This window comes from Herpailurus yagouaroundi, unplaced genomic scaffold (assembly GCF_014898765.1).
Source record: "Herpailurus yagouaroundi ecotype Mexico unplaced genomic scaffold, PumYag 67556, whole genome shotgun sequence".
In the NCBI taxonomy this organism is placed as follows: Eukaryota; Metazoa; Chordata; class Mammalia; order Carnivora; family Felidae; genus Herpailurus; species Herpailurus yagouaroundi.
The window spans coordinates 3,057,880-3,078,403 of record NW_024420362.1 but is presented as its reverse complement, the minus strand read 5'-3'; the positions used below and the strand labels follow the sequence as shown (position 1 = coordinate 3,078,403).

At 36.9% G+C, this 20,524-nt stretch overlaps 1 protein-coding gene across 4 annotated transcripts in view; it reads left to right on the top strand.

The window, feature by feature from the left end:
* Positions 1-20,524, top strand: part of DIAPH2 (diaphanous related formin 2) — a 1,032,498-nt gene that overhangs the window by 61,484 nt on the left and 950,490 nt on the right. For 3 of the 4 annotated variants that reach the window (XM_040467674.1, XM_040467672.1, XM_040467676.1), the window contains exons 2-3: positions 395-427; positions 3,107-3,283. In XM_040467674.1, coding sequence (XP_040323608.1) covers positions 395-427; positions 3,107-3,283 — 210 coding nt within the window. The remainder of the gene's footprint in view (positions 1-394; positions 428-3,106; positions 3,284-20,524) is intronic. The other variant, XM_040467675.1, reaches the window with a different exon arrangement.

Here is a 20,524-nt window from a genome sequence, read left to right as displayed (position 1 = left end):
ATTACTATTAAATGTGACATTTCTCCTTTTTAAAAAAAATTATTTTAAAAACATTGTCAATTCTAAAACTTTGAACAAACTTGAAAGGGGTTATGATTTTGCTATATCTTTTCTCATGTTTGAGCACTATGGTAATGGTATCTGATCCAAATCTGACTTTGGGATCTTAAGTCAAATCAGTCTTTAAAAGACATAGGTATCCCCCCTACAAATCTTCATTTTTAATCCTTAAATTTTTTTTTCTCCTTTTGTAAAGAATGTATATAGTTATATATTTAAACTTGCTAATTCTTTTCGATTATAGTTAATAAGTAAATAAGCATCATTCAATTATTTGTTTGATCTATGAATTTCTCTTATCTGACAGGTATTTTTTTCCTTTTGATTTTAATAGAACATTCAAATAAAAACTTTGGCAGATGATGTGGTAAGGTGGTTTTAGTAGCATGTTGTTATGTTACTTATGCATGTTGCCTTTTTACTAAAGTGGGTGGACATTAAAGCATTGATGTATGTAAGATATAAAATGTCTAGATGTTTACAAAGTATAGTAAAATGGAAAATTCGTCAATAGAATGACTTTTCTTTTTTTGAAAAATCAGTATAAAGAATTATGAGAACTCAACAAGATTTTGATATCCTTAAACATACCTTAACCAAAATTTTAAAATCTCTATGTAAATCTAACCTGGAAAACACCTATTTTTTTTCCTTTTTGATAGCCAAGAAAATTGTGAATAAGTAAAAGATTAATATTAATATTAGGGGAAATTAATTCAATATAGAAAGCTGTTTATTACTTTAGCTAGATACGTGCTATTAAATTTAAAATCCGCAAATATTTTGAGCTGAGGCCATTATAGTAAAACTTATTAAAATTTATGGGCATAACATTTAAATGTGCTCTTTCATAGCTAAACTTTAAAAAATGATATTTTAAGCTGTGCCATTTTTTACTTTGTGAAATTACAAATAATGTACAATATTATTTGTGATTTAAGGAGGTAAAAGTATGTGGCTTATATTCATTTTCTTATCAAGATATAGCTGAAAGCAAAAGCCAATTTTCTAGATAGAAATGAAAGGCATAGTGGAAAATCAAATATATATGTAAATAATGCTACTCAGTAAAAAGCTAGCACTGTGAAAGTGACAATGAAGAGACAGGAACAAAGATATTTTGATTTAATGCTCGATTGCATATTTAAATGCTTTTATGTCCACCATATTTTTTAGTGAAATTAGGCTGTTGGATATGTACTCAAACTTATTTGGGATTACTTAATATTTTTTCTTGAGTTGTTGGAAGATATAATACATATCTAAACCAATTTAATTTTCCTTAAATAGTTAAAAGAAAATTTGAATTAGTTCAAGATGATGTAAAGAAATGAATGTTAATGTGAACACCAGGATAGGGACCAGGGACTTATAAATTTATCAAGTTACTTTTTTTCTGAAATGAGAGAGTTGGTCTAGATGATTTTTCAAGTTTCTTTCCAATTCTAAAACACTATGATTTATATAATCTCTTTGCAAGCAACCATATTCTAAAATCACTTTTGGGGGCGCCTGGGTGGCGCAGTCGGTTAAGCGTCCGACTTCAGCCAGGTCACGATCTCGCGGTCCGTGAGTTCGAGCCCCGTGTCAGGCTCTGGGCTGATGGCTTAGAGCCTGGAGCCTGTTTCCGATTCTGTGTCTCCCTCTCTCTCTGCCCCTCCCCCCGTTCATGCTCTGTCTCTCTCTGTCCCAAAAATAAATAAACGTTGAAAAAAAAAATTTTAAATCATTTTTGTAATCCTAAATAAGTTGTATAAAACTGGCCATACTTCTTTAAAAGTACATTTAATTTTAAGAAAGTGTTCTTTGAATCAAAATAAGAAGTATGTTCTTTTAATGGGGGGGTCAGTGGAAATTTACATAAGTTGGGGTAATAACTTCTGTGATGCTTTTTGTGTTTTTAAAATAATTTATGAGGACTCAGTAACATGACAGTGAAGATGCACTGTCCTCACATCTAACATGTCTGCTTGTTTAACATGAGTTGATGGTATGCATGTGCTTTCTAACAGAAACCAGAATAAAACTGAGTTGCATTCAGTTTTATGGACTTTACTAATTTTTGATGTCTGATATTTTGTGGTTTAAAACAGATTGGGCTCTTTGTATGTACCTGGAGTCATTAACTCACTTTACATGAAATAGCAAGCTGATTATTAGAGATTGTGCTAATTATTAGAGATTATACGTGGAATCAATGGTACAGAATTAATATCCGTAAAACATCAAGTTCTTTATGATAGTATTTGTAGGAATAAGACATTTTTATTTATGTTAACATTTCCATTAAATAGAAAAGGTAATGTCTTGTTAATCCTCAATTTTTAGGGAAAAAAAGTAAAGGAAATAATAGTAACAAGAATAAAAAATAGCAGTTGAGTACACTAAACATATGAACTTATTTGAATCTCATAATAACCCTGTGCAGTGTAGGTAATATCGTTATTTATTTAAAATATATTAACTTGTTATCTGTATTTTAGAGATGAGAAAACAGAGAAAGAGCATGTAATTTGCACAGGGTTCCTCAGCTAATAAATGACAGATTCAAACCCAGGCAGTCTGGCTTCAGAGTCTTTGTTATTAACCATTATACTTGACCACTATGCTGGCAAGGTATCCGTAGATACTTGTCACAGTTTTTGGCACTTTGAAGAGAGAAACATTACTGTAATTTCCCACCTGAGAAGTGAATATTGGGGCTCTTTTTTATTCCTTTCTTTATTTCTCATAATTCAAAAGTTGCCACTATTGTCCCTCAAACAACTACATAACTTTGATGCAAGACTTTTATTTACCTATTTACAGTGTAAAGTGGAAATGACGAGGCACTAAGGTTTACCTTGGAGGACTACTTTTCACACCTCAGACTTCTGAGACTGAATTAAAAGGTTTCAAAATTGTGCAATCTCTAACTAGAAATTCTTGCTTAAAATAAGTTTGTCAAAGGACAGTATTATACTAAGTGCTATTTTGATATTTCAGTACTTCATATTTATGATTCTGGATTTCTTTCTTAGAGTTTCTTTTTTTTTTCTTTTTGTAGCGTGACCGAATTACAAGTTTTAGAAAATCTACTGTCAAAAAAGAAAAACCTTTTATTCAGCATCCTATTGATTCTCAAGTTGCAATGAGTGAGTTTCCAGCAGCTCAGCCATTGTATGATGAACGATCGTTGAATTTGTCAGAAAAGGAAGTACTGGATCTTTTTGAAAAAATGATGGTAAGTTTGTACCTTACTTTTGTTGTAATTTTAAAATGTGTGTGCCCAGAGTATTACAGGTTTTTAAGTATGTGTGTTTGTATGGATTGCATTTATATCATGTAAAGGAGAGTCCAGAAACTTGTTGATACAACAGAACTATTTTCAGAAGTATGCTTTTTAAAATTTTTTAAATGTTTATTTTTGAGAGTGAGAGCGAGAGAGAGGGAGGGAGGGGCAGAGATAGAGGGAGACACAGAATCCGAAGCAGGCTCCAGGTTCTGAGCTGTCAACACGGAGCCTGACGCGGGACTCAAACTCACAGACCACAGGATCATGACCTGAGCTGAAGTAAGATGCCTAGCCAACTGAACCACCCAGGTGCCCCTTCAGAAGTATGTTTTTTGACTTGAGTTAAAATATCCTTACCTCACTATCACTTCCACTATGATCTCTGGAAAGCAAGGGCTGTCTTATTTGTGTCCTCTAGTATTTTGTGGTCTCCTGCACATTGAATCAGTTTTTCAATCAACTAATTTGTGTTTCTGTTTTTGGTGAAGAAAAACAGACCAAAGTTCACTTTCCGGAAAACAGCACAAGGAATCTTGTTGTTTATATGGAATAGAGTTAGGAAGACAGTAAAACAAACAGACAAGCAAAGAAAAAAACAGTAGAGGGGAAATAATGCCTGGAAGGAGAAGGAGAAGAAAAAGGAAGTAGGAGGACTCTAGGCTCAGCTCATTTCAGGAACACAACTAGATAACTACCAAATTATTCTAAATACCTCAGAAATTGACCTGAAGACTGACAAAACAAACTCCACAACTAAAGAGAGAAAAGAGGCCACATGGAGGAAGGTAGGAAGTGCATGCAAAGATATGGTTTAAGGGACAAACAGATAGATCACAGCTGCTGAGTAGGGGATGGAGCCATGGTCAAGTAGAAGGGAGAAAGAGAGAGAATGAGAGAGAGAGAGAGAGAGAGAGAGAGAGAGAGAGACGCACACAGGGGAGTGCACAAGGAGAACATTTCCCCAAATCCATTGACTTAGGAAATTTGATGGGCTGAATTTCCTGAGTTCTTGCAACCAGCAAGGCTTAAAGCCTGGAGTTTTAAAGGTCAACAGGTTTGACTGGGATAGAGCCCTGAGGGCATTGCCCTGTGCCTTGAGAGAAGGCAGGCAAACAACCTAGGGACAGATGTCATTGAAACACCTGGGGCACACTTGGGGAGATTGTTTGCTGTTCTCTGAGATTGCCCCTGCGAGGCAGTGTTCACAGAGACACCTCTCTAGGAACAAAAGAGTAGGGTCATAATTGGCTTTTCTCTCCTACAGAAGAAGAGACTTAGACAAAATGCAAAGACAAAGGAATATATCCCAAATGAAAGAATAGGATAAGGCCTCAGCCAGAAATCTAAGCAAAACAGATATAAGTAACATGCCTGATAGAGTATTAAAAGCAACATTCATAAGGATACTCACTGGGACTGAGAAAAGAAGACGTTAGTGACAGCCTAACTACAGAGATAAAAGAATTAAAAAAGAATCACAAATGAAGAGTGCAATAAACAAGATTAGAAATATCTGATGCAATGAACAGCAGTCTGGAAGAAGTAGAGGAACTAATTAATGACCTAGAAGACAAAGTAATGGAAAGTAATGAAGCTGAGCAAAGGAGACAATTATGCAAAATAAGATTAGACTTAGGGAACTCAATAACCATCAAATGGAATAACTTTTATATTATAGATTTTCAAGAAGAAGAGAGAGATAAGGGGGCAGAAGATTTATTTGAAGAAATAATAGCTGAAAACTTCCCTAATCTGGGATGGAAATAGACATCCAGTTCCAGGAGGCACAGAGAACTCCCATCAAAATCAACAAAAGCAGGCCAACACCAAGACATAGTGTATTTAAATTGGTAAAATATAGTCATAAAGAAAAGATCTTAAAAGCAGCAAGACAAAAGAAGTCCTTAACTTACAAGGGAAGACCCTTAAGGCTAGCGGCTGATTTCCCAACAGAAACTTGGTAAGCCAGAAGGGAGTGGCATACTATATTCAACTTGCTGAATGGGAAAAATCTGCAGCCAAGAATATTCTGTCAAGCAAGGCTAATGTACAGAATAGAAGGCAAGGTAAAGAGTTTTCCAGACAAAAACTAACGGTGTTCGTGACCACTAAACCAGCCCTGCAAGAAATATTAAAGGGGACTCTTTGAGTGCAAAGGAGAGACCAAAAGTGACAGAATAAAGGCAAGAAATAGTAAAGCAATAAAAATGAATATTTTTTGTAAAAATCAGTTCAGGAACTCATACACACAGAAAGGAAAATATAGTGAAATATACCTAAATTGTGGGGAGAAAAGGAGGAAAGAATAGGTTCCAATTTGAATGAACATCAACTTAATATAGAGTGCTATTTGCAGAAGAAGTTATATACAAACTGAATGGTAACCATTTATCAAAAACCATTAATAAACATGCAATGAATAAAGAGAAAAAATCCTAATATATCACTAAAGAAAATCTGCAAACCATGAACGTGAGAAAGACAAGAAAAGATCAGAAAAAATCTCCAGAAACTATCACAAAAGAGGAAATAAAAATGACAATAAATATATATCTATCAATAATACTTTGAATGTAGATGGATTGAATGCTCCAATCAAAAGACATAGAATGATAGAATGGATTAAAAAAATGCACAAGTCCATCTATATGCTGCCTACAAGACACTCATTTTAGACATACAGACAAATGTAGATTGAAAGTGAGGGGATGTAAAAACATCAATCATCCAAATCAATTTCCAAAGAAAGAGTAGCAATACTTAAATTGTACAAAATAGACTTTTAAACAAAAAGTATAGCAAAAGATACTGAAAGGCACTATATAATAATAAAGGGTACAATCCAAAAAGAAGATATCACAATTTAAGTATTTATGAAACCAACATGGGAACATCCAAATCTATAAAATAATAACAAATATAAAGGAACTCATTGATAATAATACAAAAATTATAGGGGACTTTAACACCCCACTTACATCAGTGGACAGATCATCTAAAGAAAATCAATAAGGAAACAATGACTTTGAATGACACACTGGACTAGATGGACTTAACACATATATTCAGAATATTCCATTCTTAAATAGCAGAAAACACATTCTTTTCAAGTGCACATGGAACATTCTTTGGAACAGATTACATGTTTGGTAACAAAACACGGCTCAGCAAATACAAAATTTTGAAGTCATACCATGCACCTTTTCTGACCACAATGCTATGAAACTAGAAGTCACCAACAAGAAAAAATAGGGAAAGACAACAAATACATGGGGGTTAAACAACATGCTACTAAAGAATGAATGGGTCAATCAGGAAATCAAGTAAGTAATAAAAAAAATACATGGAAACAAATGAAAATAATGCATGGAAACAAATGAAAATAAGAACAGTCCAAAGCTTTGAGATGCAGCAAATGTGGTCATATGAGGGATGTATATAGCAATACAGGCCTACCTCAAAAAGCAAGAAAAAATTCAGACAACCTAACCTTACACTAAAGGATCTAGAAAGAACAACAAAAGAAGCCTAAAGCCAGCAGAATTAAGGAAATGATAAACTTCAGAGCAGAAATTAATGATATAGAAAGATAAAAAAAACAATAGAACAGATCAATGAATCCAGGACATAGTTCTTTGAACAAAATTAATAAAATTGATAAACCTCTAGCCAAACATATCAAAGATTAAAGATAAATGACCCAAATAATAAAATCACAAAGGGGATAGGAGAAATAACAGCTAACACGACAGAAATGCAATTATAAGAGAATGTTATGAGAAACTATTTGCCCTCAAATTGGACAATCTGGAAAAATGGATCAATTCCTACAAACATATAAACTACCAAAACTAAAATAAGAAGAAATAAAAAACTTAAACAGACCAATAACCAGCAAAGACATTGAATCAGGAATCAAAAATCTCCCAGGACACAGCAGTCCAGGACCAGATGACTTCATGGGCAAATTCTACCAGATATTTAAGAAGAGTTAATACCTGTTCTTCTCAAACAAAAGCAGACCAGCACCAAGACATATTGTATTTAAATTGGCAAAATATAAAGAAAAAAAATTTTTAAAGCAAGACAAAAGAAGATAAAAATAGAAAGGGAAGGAAAACTTCTAAATTCATCCTGTGAGGTGAGCATTACCCTGATTCCAAAACTAGATAAAGACACCACACACACACACACACACACACACACACACACACAAAAGAGAGAGAGAGAGAGAAACTACAGTGCCAATATCCCTTATGAACACGGATGCAGTAATTCTCAATAAAATATTAGCAAACCAAATCCAACAGTACATTAAAAGAAACATTCCTCAAGTGGCATTTATTTCCTAGGCTGCAAGGGTGGCTCAATATTTGCAAATCAATTAAAGTGTACACCACATTAATAAAAGAATGTATAAGAAACATATGATCCTTCCAAGAGATGCAGAAAAAGCATTTGACAAAGTACAACATCCATTCATGATAAAAACACTTAACAAAGTAAGTTTAGAGGGAAAATACCTGAGCATAATAAAGCCCATCTATAAAAAACCCACAGGTGATATAATCCTAAATGGGGATAAAATTAATGTTTCCTCTACAGTCATGACAGGGATGTCCATTCTCACCACTTTTATTCAACATAGTACTGAAAGTCCTAGGCACAGAAATCAGAAAACTAACAGTTGTACATAGAGTATATCCAAACTGGTAAGGAAGAATATGGAACCACAAAAGACCCAGAATAGTCAAGGCAACCTTGATAAAGAAAAGGAAAGCTGATGGCATCAAAATCCTGGACTTCACATTATATTTCAAAGCTGTAGTAATTCCAACAGTGTGCTGACACAAAAAGAGACACATAGATCAAAGAGGAGAATAGAAAACACAGAAATGAACCCACAACTATATGGTCAATTAATCTTGACAAAGCAGGAAAGAATATCCAGTGGGAAAAAGACCATTTCATCAACAAATGGTATTTGGAAAATTGGACAGCAACATGCAAAAGAAAGAAACTGGAACTCTTTCTTTTTTTTTTTTTAATTACTAAAAAAATTTTTCTTAATATTTGTTTATTTTTGAGACAGAGAGACACAGAGCATGAGCATGGGAGGGGCAGAGAGAGAGGGAGACACAGAATCTGAAGCAGGGTCCAGGCTTTGAGCTATTAGCACAGAGCCTGATGTGGGGCTTGAACTCACGAACTGTGAGATTATGACCTGAGCCGAGGTTGGACACTTAACCAACTGAGCCACCCAGGTGCCCCAAATTGGAACTCTTTCTTACACCATACACAAAAATAAATTAAAAGTAGATTAAAGACCTAAGTATAAGACCCAAAACCATAAAAATCATAGAAGAGAACATAGGCAGTAACTTTGACATCAGTCACAGCAAATTCTTTCTAGATATATCTCCTGAGGCAAGGGAAACAAAAACAAAAATAAACTTTTGGGACTACATGAAAAAGCTTCTGCACAGCAAAGGAAACAATCAAGAAAACTAAAAGGCAGCCTATGGAATTGGAGAAGATATTTATAAATGAGTTAACTGATAAAGGGTTACTATCCACAGTATATGAAGAATTTAGAAAACTCATCACCCAAAAGACTAATAATCCAATTAAAAAAAATGGATAGAAGAAATGAATAATTTTCCATGAAGATATCCACATGGCCAAAAGACACATGAAAAGATGCTCAACATCACTGATCATCAGGGATTTGCAAATCAAAACTACATTGAAATATCACCTTATACCTGTTAGATGGCTAAAATTAACAGTAGAAGAAACAGCAGTTGGAGAAGATGTAGAGAATATGAAACCCCTCTATACTTTTGGTGGGAAAGCAAAATGATGCAGTCATTGTGGAAAAGTATGAAGGTCCCTCAGAAAGTTAAAAATAGAAGTACTCAAGTGATTAGGAAGATGGTGACATAGGAGGACTCTGGACTCACCTCGTCCTGCTGATCGCTTAGATTCCACCCACATCTGCCTAAATAACACAGAAAAGCGCCAGAGGACTAGCACAATGGACTCTCCAGAGCCAAGCGTAGACAAGAGGATCACGGAAGAGGGTAGGAAGGGCAGAGAGGCAGTGCATGCTACAGGGACTGGCGGGAAGGAGCTGGGAGGTGGAGGGGCAGCCCGCTGGTCAAGGCAGAGCCCTTGAAGTCTGGCTTGCAAAAGCGGAGGGGCCAGACTCCGTGAGTTCTGACAGCCAGAGGGACTTAACATTTGGAATGTTAAAACTCAACAGCTCTACTCCTGGAGAACAGGGAGGGCGAGAGGATGCCGGAGGGAGAGTTGTTGAGCCCTGGAAGGACAGAGCTCTGTGGGGGAACAAAGGCGCTGGCAAGCGCCGTCTCCCTCTCCCATCTCCTGGCCAAAATTCCAAAGGAAACCAGTTCCGGTCACCGAACTTGGATGCACCGCACAAACGCCCAACACTGTTGCTTCTGTGGATCCATCCCTCCAATGGGTCCGCCTATGTCCTGGTGCTGCAGGGCCCCTCCTGCAGGGGACCACTGACAGCAAAGCTAGATAAGCCTGCCCCTCCAGCCCCTGTGAACCTTGCATATCCACCCAGGCTAATTTGCCCTTGGCCATATCCCATAGAAGCAGAACCACAAGTGTGGCAGTGTGCAAGTAGCCCAGACAGGGGCCACACCACTCCACAGTGAGTCCTGCCCCTGGGAGAGGTACACACCAGTCTGACTGTGGTGCCAGCAGTGGGCTGCGGGCAGACAGAGTGTCTGACTGTGGCCCTGCCCACCAACACAAGTTACTCCAGACAGCACATAGAAAGTGCCCTGAAGTTTGGAGCCACCACAGAGACTACCCAAAAGGAGAGTTTGGAAGAATTCTCCTCAAGAGAAACTCCAGGAAGCAGAGACACCTAACTAATTGATCAAAAATGATTTAAGCAATAAAACAGAACAAGAATTTAGAATCGTAGTCATAAAATTAATCGCTGGGCTTGAAAAAAGTATAGAGGACAGAAGAGAATCTATTGCTAGAGATCAAGAGACTAAGAAATAGTCATGAGGAGCTACAAAAGCTATAAATGAGGTGCAAAATAAAATGGAGGCGACCACAGCTCAGATTGAAGAGGCAGAGGAGAGAATAGGTGAATTAGAAGATAAAATTATGGAAAAAGAGGAAGCTGAGAAAAAGATAAAAAATCCAGGAGTATGAAGGGAGAATTAGAGACTAAGTGATGCAATCAAACAGAACAATATCCATATCATAGGAATTGCAGAAGAAGAAGAGAGAGAGAAAGGGGCTGAAGGTGTACTTGAACAAATCATAGCTGAAAACTTCCCTGATCTGGGGAAGGAAAGAGGCATTGAAATCCAAGAGGCACAGAGGACTCCCTTGAGACGTAACTTGAATTGATTTCTACATGACATATCATAGTGAAACTGGCAAAATACAAGGATAAAGAGAGAATTCTGAAAGCAGTTAGGGATAAACATGCTCTAACATATAAAAGGAGACCGATAAGACTAGTGGCAGAACAATCTACTGAAACTTGGCAGGCCAGAAAGGAATGGCAGGAAATCTTTAATGTGATGAACAAAAAAATATGCAGCCTAGAGTCCTTTATCCAGCAAGCCTCTCATTCAGAATAGAAGGAGAGATAAAGGTTTTCCCAAACAAAAACTGAAGGAACTCATCACCACTACACCAGCCCTACAAGAGATCCTAAGGAGGATTCTGTGAGTGAAATGTTGCAAGGACCACAAAGTACCAGAGACATCACTGCAAGCATGAAACCTACACACATTACAATGACTCTAAACACATATCATTCAATAATAACACTGAATGTAAGTGGACTAAATGCTCCAAAGAAAAGACATAGGGTATCGGAATGGATAATGAAAGAAGACCCATCTATTTTCTGTCTACAAGAAACTAATTTTAGACCTGAGGACACCTTCAGATTGAAAGTGAGGGGATGGAGAACTATCTATCATGATACTGGAAGTCAAAAGACAGCTGGAGTAGCCATACTTATATCAGACAAACTAGACTTTAAATTAAAGGCTATAACAAGAGATGAAGAAGGGCATTACATAATGATTACAGGGTCTATCCATCAGGTAGAGCTAACAACTATAAATGTCTATGCACTGAATCTGAAAGACCCCAAATATATAAAACAATCAGAAACCTTATTGATTAGAATGTGGTCATTGCAGGGGACTTTAATACTCCACTTGTAACAATGGATAGATCATCTAGACACAGGATCAATAAAGAAACAAGGGCCCTGAATGATACATTGGATCAGATGGACTTGACAGATATATTTAGAACTCTGCATCCCAAAGCGACAGAATATACTTTCTTCTCGAGTGCACATGGAACATTCTCCAAAATAGATCACATACTGGGTCACAAAACAGCCCTCAATAAATACAAAAGAATTGAGATCATACCATGCATACTTTCATACCACAATGCTATGAAGCTTGAAATCAACCATAGGAAAAAGTCTGGAAATGGTCCAAAAGCATGGAGGTTAAAGAACACCCTACTAAAGAATGAATGGGTTAACCAGGCAATTAGAGAAGAAATTTAAAAAAATATATACGGAAACCAATGAAAATGAAAATAAAACAATCCAAATGCTTTGGGATGCAGCAAAGGCAGTCCTGAGAGGAAAATACATTGCAATCCAGGCCTATCTCAAGAAAAAAGAAAAATCCCAAATATAAAATCTAACAGGACACCTAAAGGAAATAGAAGCAGAACAGCAAAGACACCCCAAACCCAGTAGCAGAAGAGAAACAATAAAGAGCAGAGCAGAAATAAACAATAGAGAATCTAAAAAACCTGTAGAGTAGATCAATGAAACCAAGAGTTGGTTTTTTGAAAAAATATACAAAATTGATATACCTCTATCCAGGCTTCTCAAAAATAAAAGGGAGAGGACTCAGATAAAATCGTGAATGAAAATGGAATTATTACAACCAATCCCTCGGAAATACAAGCAATATCAAGGAATACTATGAAAAACTATATGCCAACAAAATGGACAACCTGGAAGAAATGGACAAATTCCTAAGCTCCCACACAGTTCCAAAACTCAAACAGGAAGAAATAGAAAACTTGAACAGACCCATAAGCAGCAAAGAAATTGAATCAGTTTTCAAAAATCTCCCAACAAATAAGAATCCAGGACCAGAGGGCTTCCCTGGGGAATTCTACCAGACATTTAAAGCAGAGATAATACCTATCCTTCGCAAGCTTTTCCAAAAAAATAGAAAGGGAAGGAAAACTTCCAGACTCATTCTATGAAGCCAGCATTACTTTGATTCCCAAACCAGAGATAGACCCTACAAGAAAAGAGAACTACAGGCCAATATCCCTGATGAATATGGATGCAAAAATTCTCAATAAGATACTAGCCAATCTAATTCAACAGCATATAAAAAGAATTATTCACCATGATCAAGTGGGATTCATTCCTGGGCTTCAGGGGTGGTTCAACATTCGCAAATCATTCAATGTGATACATCACTTAATAAAAGAAAAGATAAGAAGCATATGATCCTGTCAATTGATGCATAAAAAGAATTTAACAAAATTCAGCATCCTTTCTTAATAAAAACCCTCGAAAAAGGCAGGATGGAAGGAACATACTGAAACATCATCAAAGCCCACAGCTAATATGATCCTCAATGGGGAGAAACTGAGAGCTTTCCCCCTGAGATCAGGAACACGACAGGGATGTCCACTCTCACTGCTGTTGTTTAACATAGTGTTGGAAGTTCTAGCATCAGCAATCAGACAACAAAAGGAAATCCAAGGAATCAAAATGGGCAAAGATGAAGTCAGGCTTTCACTTTTTGCAGATGACATGACATTATACATGGAAAATCCGATAGGCTCCACCAAAAGTCTACTTGAACTGATACATGAATTCAGCAAAGTCCCAGCATACAAAATCAATGTACAGAAGTCAGTTGCATTCTTATATACTAATAACGAAACAACAGAAAGACAAATAAAGAAACTGATCCCATTCACAATTGCACCAAGAAGCATAAAATACCTAGGAATAAGCCCAACCAAAGATGTAAAAGATCTGTAAGCTGAAAACTATAGAAAGCTTATGAAGGAAATTGAAGAAGATATAAAGAAATGGAAAAACATTCTGTGCTCATGGATTGGAAGAATAAATATTGTTAAAATGTCAATACTGCCCAAAGCTATCTACACATTCAATGCAATCCCAGTCAAAATTGCACCAGCATTCTTCTTGAAACTAGAACAAGTACTCCTAAAATTTGTATGGAACCACAAAAGGCCCCAAATAGCCAAAGTAATATTGAAGAAGAAGACCAAAGCGAGAGGTATCACAATCCCAGACTTTAGCCTCTACTCCAAAGCTGTAATCATCAAGACAGCATGGAATTGGCACAAAAACAGACACATAGACCAATGGAATAGAATAGAAACCCCAGAACTAGACCCACAAACGTATGGCCAACTAATCTCTGACAAAGCAGGAAAGAACAGCCAATGGAAAAAAGACCATCTCTTTAACAAATGGTGCTGGGAGAACTGGACAGCAACATGCAGAAGGTTGAAACTAGACCACTTTCTCACACCATTCACAAAAATAAACTCAAAATGGATAAAGGACCTGAATGTGAGACAGGAAACCATCAAAACCTTAGAGGAGAAAGCAGGAAAAGACCTCTCTGACCTCAGCCGTAGCAATCTCTTACTCGACACATCCCCAAAGGCAAGGCAATTAAAAGCAAAAGTGAATTACTGGGACCTTATGAAGATAAAAAGCTTCTGCACAGCAAAGGAAACAACCAACAAAACTAAAAGGCAACCAACAGAATGGGAAAAGATATTTGCAAATGACATATGGGACAAAGGGCTAGTATCCAAAATCTATAAAGAGCTCACCAAACTCCACACCCGAAAAACAAATAACCCAGTGAAGAAATGGGCAGAAGACACGAATAGACAATTCTATAAAGAAGACATCCAGATGGCCACCAGGCACATGAAAAGATGCTCAACGTCGCTCCTCATCAGGGAAATACAAATCAAAACCACACTCAGATATCACCTCACGCCAGTCAGAGTGGCTAAAATGAACAAATCAGGAGACTATAGATGCTGGCAAGGATGTGGAGAAACGGGAACCGTCTTGCACTGTTGGTGGGGATGCAAACTGGTACAGCCACTCTGGAAAACAGTGTGGACGTTCACCAAAAAATTAAGCATAGATCTACCTTATGACCCAGGAATAGCCCTGCTAGGAATTTACCCAAGGGATACAGGAGTGCTGATGCATAGGGGCACTTGTACCCGAATGTTTATAGCAGCACTTTCACCAATAGCCAAATTATGGAGAGAGCCTAAAGGTCCATCAACGGATGAATGGAGAAAGAAGTTGTGGTTTATATACACAATGGAATACTACATGGCAATGAGAAGGAAGGAAATATGGCCTTTTGTAGCAACGTGGATGGAACTGGAGAGTGTTATGCTAAATGAAATAAGTCATACAGAGAAAGACAGATACCATATGTTTTCACTCTTAAGTTGCTCCTGAGAAACTTACCAGAAGACCATGGGGGAGGGGAAGGAAACAAAAAAAAAGGGGTTGGAGAGGGAGGGAGCCAAATCATAAGGGACTCTTAAAAACTGAGAATAAACTTAGGGTTGATGGGGGGTGGGGAGGAAGGGAAAGTGGATGATATGTATTGAGGAGGGCTCCTGTTGGGATGAGCACTGTGGTTTGTATGGAAACCAATTTGACAATAATTTTCACATTAAAAAAATAAAAGAAAAAAATAGTAATCCTCTATGATCCAGCCAGTGCACTACTAATTATTTATTCAAAGCATACAAAACTAGTAATTAAAAGGGTTATATGGAGTCTGATTTTTGTCGCAGCATTATCTACAACAGCTAGGTATGGAAACTTCCCTTTTGTGAATTGATTGATGAATGTATAAGTTTGTGTTTTGTATGTATGTATATATACATACATATACACATACATATATATATGGACTCTTACTCAGCCATATAAAAGAATGAAATTTTGCCATTTGCAAGGACATGGATGGAAGTAGAGAGTATTATGCTAAGTGAAATAAGTCAGGTAAGGACAAATATCATATGATTTCACTCGTGAATTTTAGGAAAGAAAACATAAGTGGAGGGAATAAAAAAGAATGTGGCAAGGCAATAAAGAGACTCTTAACTATAGAAAAGAAACTGATGGGGGCACCTGGGTGGCGCAGTCGGTTAAGCGTCCGACTTCAGCCAGGTCACGATCTCGAGGTCCGTGAGTTCGAGCCCCGCGTCGGGCTCTGGGCTGATGGCTCAGAGCCTGGAGCCTGTTTCCGATTCTGTGTCTCCCTCTCTCTCTGCCCCTCCCCCGTTCATGCTCTGCCTCTCTCTGTCGCAAAAATAAATAAACGTTGAAAAAAAAAATTAAAAAAAAAAAAAAAAAGAAAAGAAACTGATGGTTTTCAGAGGGAGGTTGATATAGGGAATGGGTTAAATAGGTGATGGGGATTAAGGATTGCGCTTTTTGTGATGGGCACTGGGTGATGTATGGATGTGTTGAATCATTATATTGTACACCTTAAACTAATATTACACTATATGTTAACTAACTGAAATTTAAATTAAAAGTTAAAAAAAAAACAGTGGAAGATATAGATGTATTAATTCCTCCAAGTTTGTTCTATTAGCAGTCATATAACCTACATTTTTAGCATGTTACTTATATTTTATAGCTTGCAGACTAGATTATTTCTTGTGTTAGATAATAAGATAATACTTTGAGTATTCAGAAGTTTATGGTAGCAGGTTGGTGAGGGGAGAATTTGGGACATAGGACATTATTTTGCTTGACCAGAGGAATGCTGGAGATTCTGATTCATCATTCATTCATTTATAATTGTATCCCACTTAATATTGTTAAGATTTTGTGGATATTTATTGATGTGGAGTTAGGGTTCATAGGAGTTTCACAGGTCCCCTTATCTATACCACAATGAAAGGTTAAGAATCACTTAAAAACTCTACTCTTCAACTGTGCTCAGTATAGAACATCTTGTCAATATCTCTTTCCCAACCTCACTATTTTGCTCCAGTCCTTTTAAGAGTTAGCAGGCCTTGGGGCGCCTGGGTGGCGCAGTCGGTTAAGCGTCCGACTTCAGCCAGGTCACGATCTCGCGGTCCGTGAGTTCGAGCCCCGCGTCGGGCTCTGGGCTGATGGCTCAGAGCCTGGAGCCTGTTTCCGATTCTGTGTCTCCCTCTCTCTCTGCCCCTCGCCCGTTCATGCTCTGTCTCTCTCTGTCCCAAAAAAATAAATAAACGTTGAAAAAAAAAAAAAAAGAGTTAGCAGGCCTTCAATAAATACTTGTGCAATGTTGTTGAATGAATGCAAACAAATTCCCTTTATCTTTAAACCTTTCTCTTGACTTCTCTTATCTAGCCACAAATGGCATCTGGCTTTTCCCCTGATAAAAGTCCTGGAATTGCTACCCTCAGCCATTTTTCCCTAACTCTGTGGTACACCCTTTTTCCTGCTTCTCCTTCTAGTGTTATCTTTGAACCACCTTTCAATGACCCTTTGTCTTGTGAAGTCTATTATGTGCTGACCTTCCTTGACAGTAATAGCACTTAGCTATCCTTTTTACTTTTCCCTTACTATTCATTTCAGTTATTTCAGCTATTGTATTGGGAACTCCTTCAATGCATTTTTGCTCTTAGTTCCTTGATTTCCTAAACTTTGACATCTGCATGTATATATATTTAGCTAACTACACTCATGAATACACCTTGGATTGTGTTTTCTTTTAAATGTTTCTACCTCCAAGATCTTAAAATCTGAAATTCTCCTTGGACGCTAAACAACCTGTATTACCTTTCCCAGGTCCATAATTTTACAGAGCATAAATTGTGTAGTGGTTAAAATCTTAGACTTTGGGGTTATCTGACTTGGGTTTGAATTTGGCTCTGCCATTTATTGCACTACACTGCAAAGTTTATATAACTTCTCGAAAATTTATTTTTAGGTTTAAAGGGGATGATATTACCATAATAGTGCCTGGAATGTAAGCTTTCTGTATAGATAGTTTTATAAATGTTTTGTTTCATTCTCTTCCGTTAACAAATAAAGCTCTGTTCTGTCTTTATTTGCCAATATTTCCCAATTACCTAGACTGCCCATCATTTTAGCACTTGGTTGTTTTATCTTATATAACGCAAACAATGAGGACAGCAACAACAGAAACGTTCGTGACACTATTGAAACTTTTAATCTTTTAAAATCTTCTTTCTTTTTTTCACTCATACTTCACTCTAATGATAATTACTACTTTAATTTGCTTACCAATCGGTTACTAATTTTTGCAGTATTGAAATAGTTCTTCAAGTTTTCCCGTGGCATTGCTATACTCCACTTCACTTAAGCTCAACATTTATAGCCATCTTTAATTGTCTTTGTTTTCTCAGTCACTTCTAATTGCTTGCCAAATCCCATTGTTCTGCTTTTGTAGTCACTCTTAACATATTTCCTCTGTTATTCTTCAGCTGTTGTTGCCCTAGTTTAGACAATATCCCTCTGTAATTGTTTCTTGTGAGCTATGAAAACAGTTTCCTAAACTGGTCCTCTTCCTGTCCTTCAGGTTTTGACCATTCTAATCCAGTAGTAATCCCTATTAATTCCTATTAATGATTCCAAAACCAATTCCTTTTCTAAAGCTCCAAATAAGCCTTTATGTTTTCAGAGAGTCATTTTATATGTCTCTACCCCATTCCCTCAACTGTGCTGCTAGATTTCCATTTTACACTTTTACTTGCTGTTCAATCTTCAGAAGTATTCCCATCTTTATTCTCTACTGATGACCTTGCTGTTTAATTTACTGAGTAAATTGAAGCAATCAGAAGAGAGCTTCCACAGATTCCTAGCACTACTACATCTACCTAACTTTAAGTGTCTGCACTCACATAGTTTCTTACTACCTGTCACCATAGATCAACTTTTCAGGTCATTATTCTTCTCTTCATGTAGAAGGTTACATTCCTTTTGACCTAGTCAAGGACACTGTTCCCTTTTTTTTAAAAAAATGTTTATTTATTTAGAGAGAGAGAGTGCACATGCAAGTGGGAGAGGGAGAAAGAATTCCGAGAAGGCTTCACACTTTCAGTGTGGTGCCTGATGTGGGGCTCAAGCTCACGAACCATGAGATCATGACCTGAACTGAAATCCAGTCAGACCCTTAACCAACTGAGCCAACCTGACACCCCTCCAGTAATTTTCTCCTTTCTTGTAACATTCCCAGTACTATTGCAAACATGCTGTCTCATTTAGCAAACCTTATCTTGACCTTATCTCCCTTTCCAGCTACTGTTCAGTTTTTACTCTCTTTTGAAGCAAAACACCTCCCTGTAATTTGGGTTATATTTACTACTTCTAATTTCTCTCCTGAACTCATTCACAGCTGGGCTTCCATTCCACCATTCCATGAAAACTACTCTTATCAGTGTCACCAAAGATCTTCATGCTAATGAATCCCATGATCAGTTCTAAGGTCTCATCTTAATTGATTTATTAGTAACATTTGATACAGTTGATCATTCTCTCCACTTTGAAATGCTTCCCCCTCCTTCACCCCCAACATTGATTTAGTTTTCCTCCTGCTTCTTTAGGTACTTCTTTTCAATCTTCTTTGCTGATTCCTTTTCATGTTCTCAACCTTTAAATGGAGGAGAAGCCCAGGGATCAGTCCTTGGACATCTTCCCCTCTCTTTCTACACTTTTTTTCTCTTCCCCTCTCTTCCCCACTCTTTTCTACCTTCTTTGGTAATTACAACCAGTACTGTGCTTTTAAATCCCATTGTGTGCTCACAATTCTTAAATTTACCTATAGTTTAGTTCTCATATCTGAACTCTAGACTCATATATAAAACTTCAAAATCAACATCTCACCTTGGATGGTCAATAGACATCTCAAAACTAATATATTTAAAGCTGAACTGCTGATATTCCCCTCCAAAACTGCTCTCCTTCCAGTGTCTTCCCCTTCTCAGTTGATGGTATATCCATCTGTCCAGTTACTCAGGCAAAAATCTTTGGAATTGTTTTTGAATATTTTTCTCACATTCAATTCATTATGTAACACATTAACTCTACCTTCAGTGTAAGGTACTTGCAATAGCTGACCATTTCTTACCACCTTCACTGGTCCCACACTAGTTGAAATCTCACCTGGGCTGCGATGAGAGTGGTAGGACTACTAGAACTACAACTCTTAATTGGTCTCTGTACTTCACTATCACCCTCTACAGTATATTCTCAACACAGAAACAGTATCCATTTAAAACCTGAACAGGATCATGTCATTTGGCTTATCAAATCTCTACCATGGCTCCCCATTTCACTCAGTGTACCAAAGCCATTACACTTATAATAGTGTATAAGGCCCCATATGATCTGATCCCCACCCTCTTTGACATCTTTCTATACTACTCTCCCCATTTTCTTGCTCTTTTTCAGACATGCACCTGCCTTTTTTTGTAACTGTAGCCCTAGGCAAAAATGATTCTTGGTAGTTTCTAAACTCTTCACTTTCTGTACCATGTTTACAATGTTGTAAAACTTGCTACAACATTTCCATTTTGTGGTTTGAATATTCTAATGTTTGATGGGAAAATTACCACTATCCTGGTTAAATGCATTATGTTTTTTTTTTTTTTTAAGATTTGCTTGTGGACTCATAAGTGTGATTTAAAGAGAGGTACAACAGAGAGCCACATTTTCCCCAATGGGAATTTTTCTTTCCTTGGGAATTTCAGAAAAACAGATAAATATGATTTGATTAAAAGTAACCAAAAGATAAATACATATTTTTAAGGATTGTATCTCTTTGAGAGAAGTCTACTTGTACAGTGAACATTATATATTTTCTATATTATCTTTAGTTTGACCATAATCAGTTTACACTGAAGAAGTTGTTTTGTGATTTATCATAGCTTTCATTTACTGTGCACTTACTGGCCAGGCATGTAACTAAACAGTTTACATGTATTATTTCAGTGGATCCTTATGAAAATGTCACAAAGCAGGCAACATAGTTTTACTCCATTTTCACAAAAAGAAATTGAAGCTTAGTGAGAGTCTAA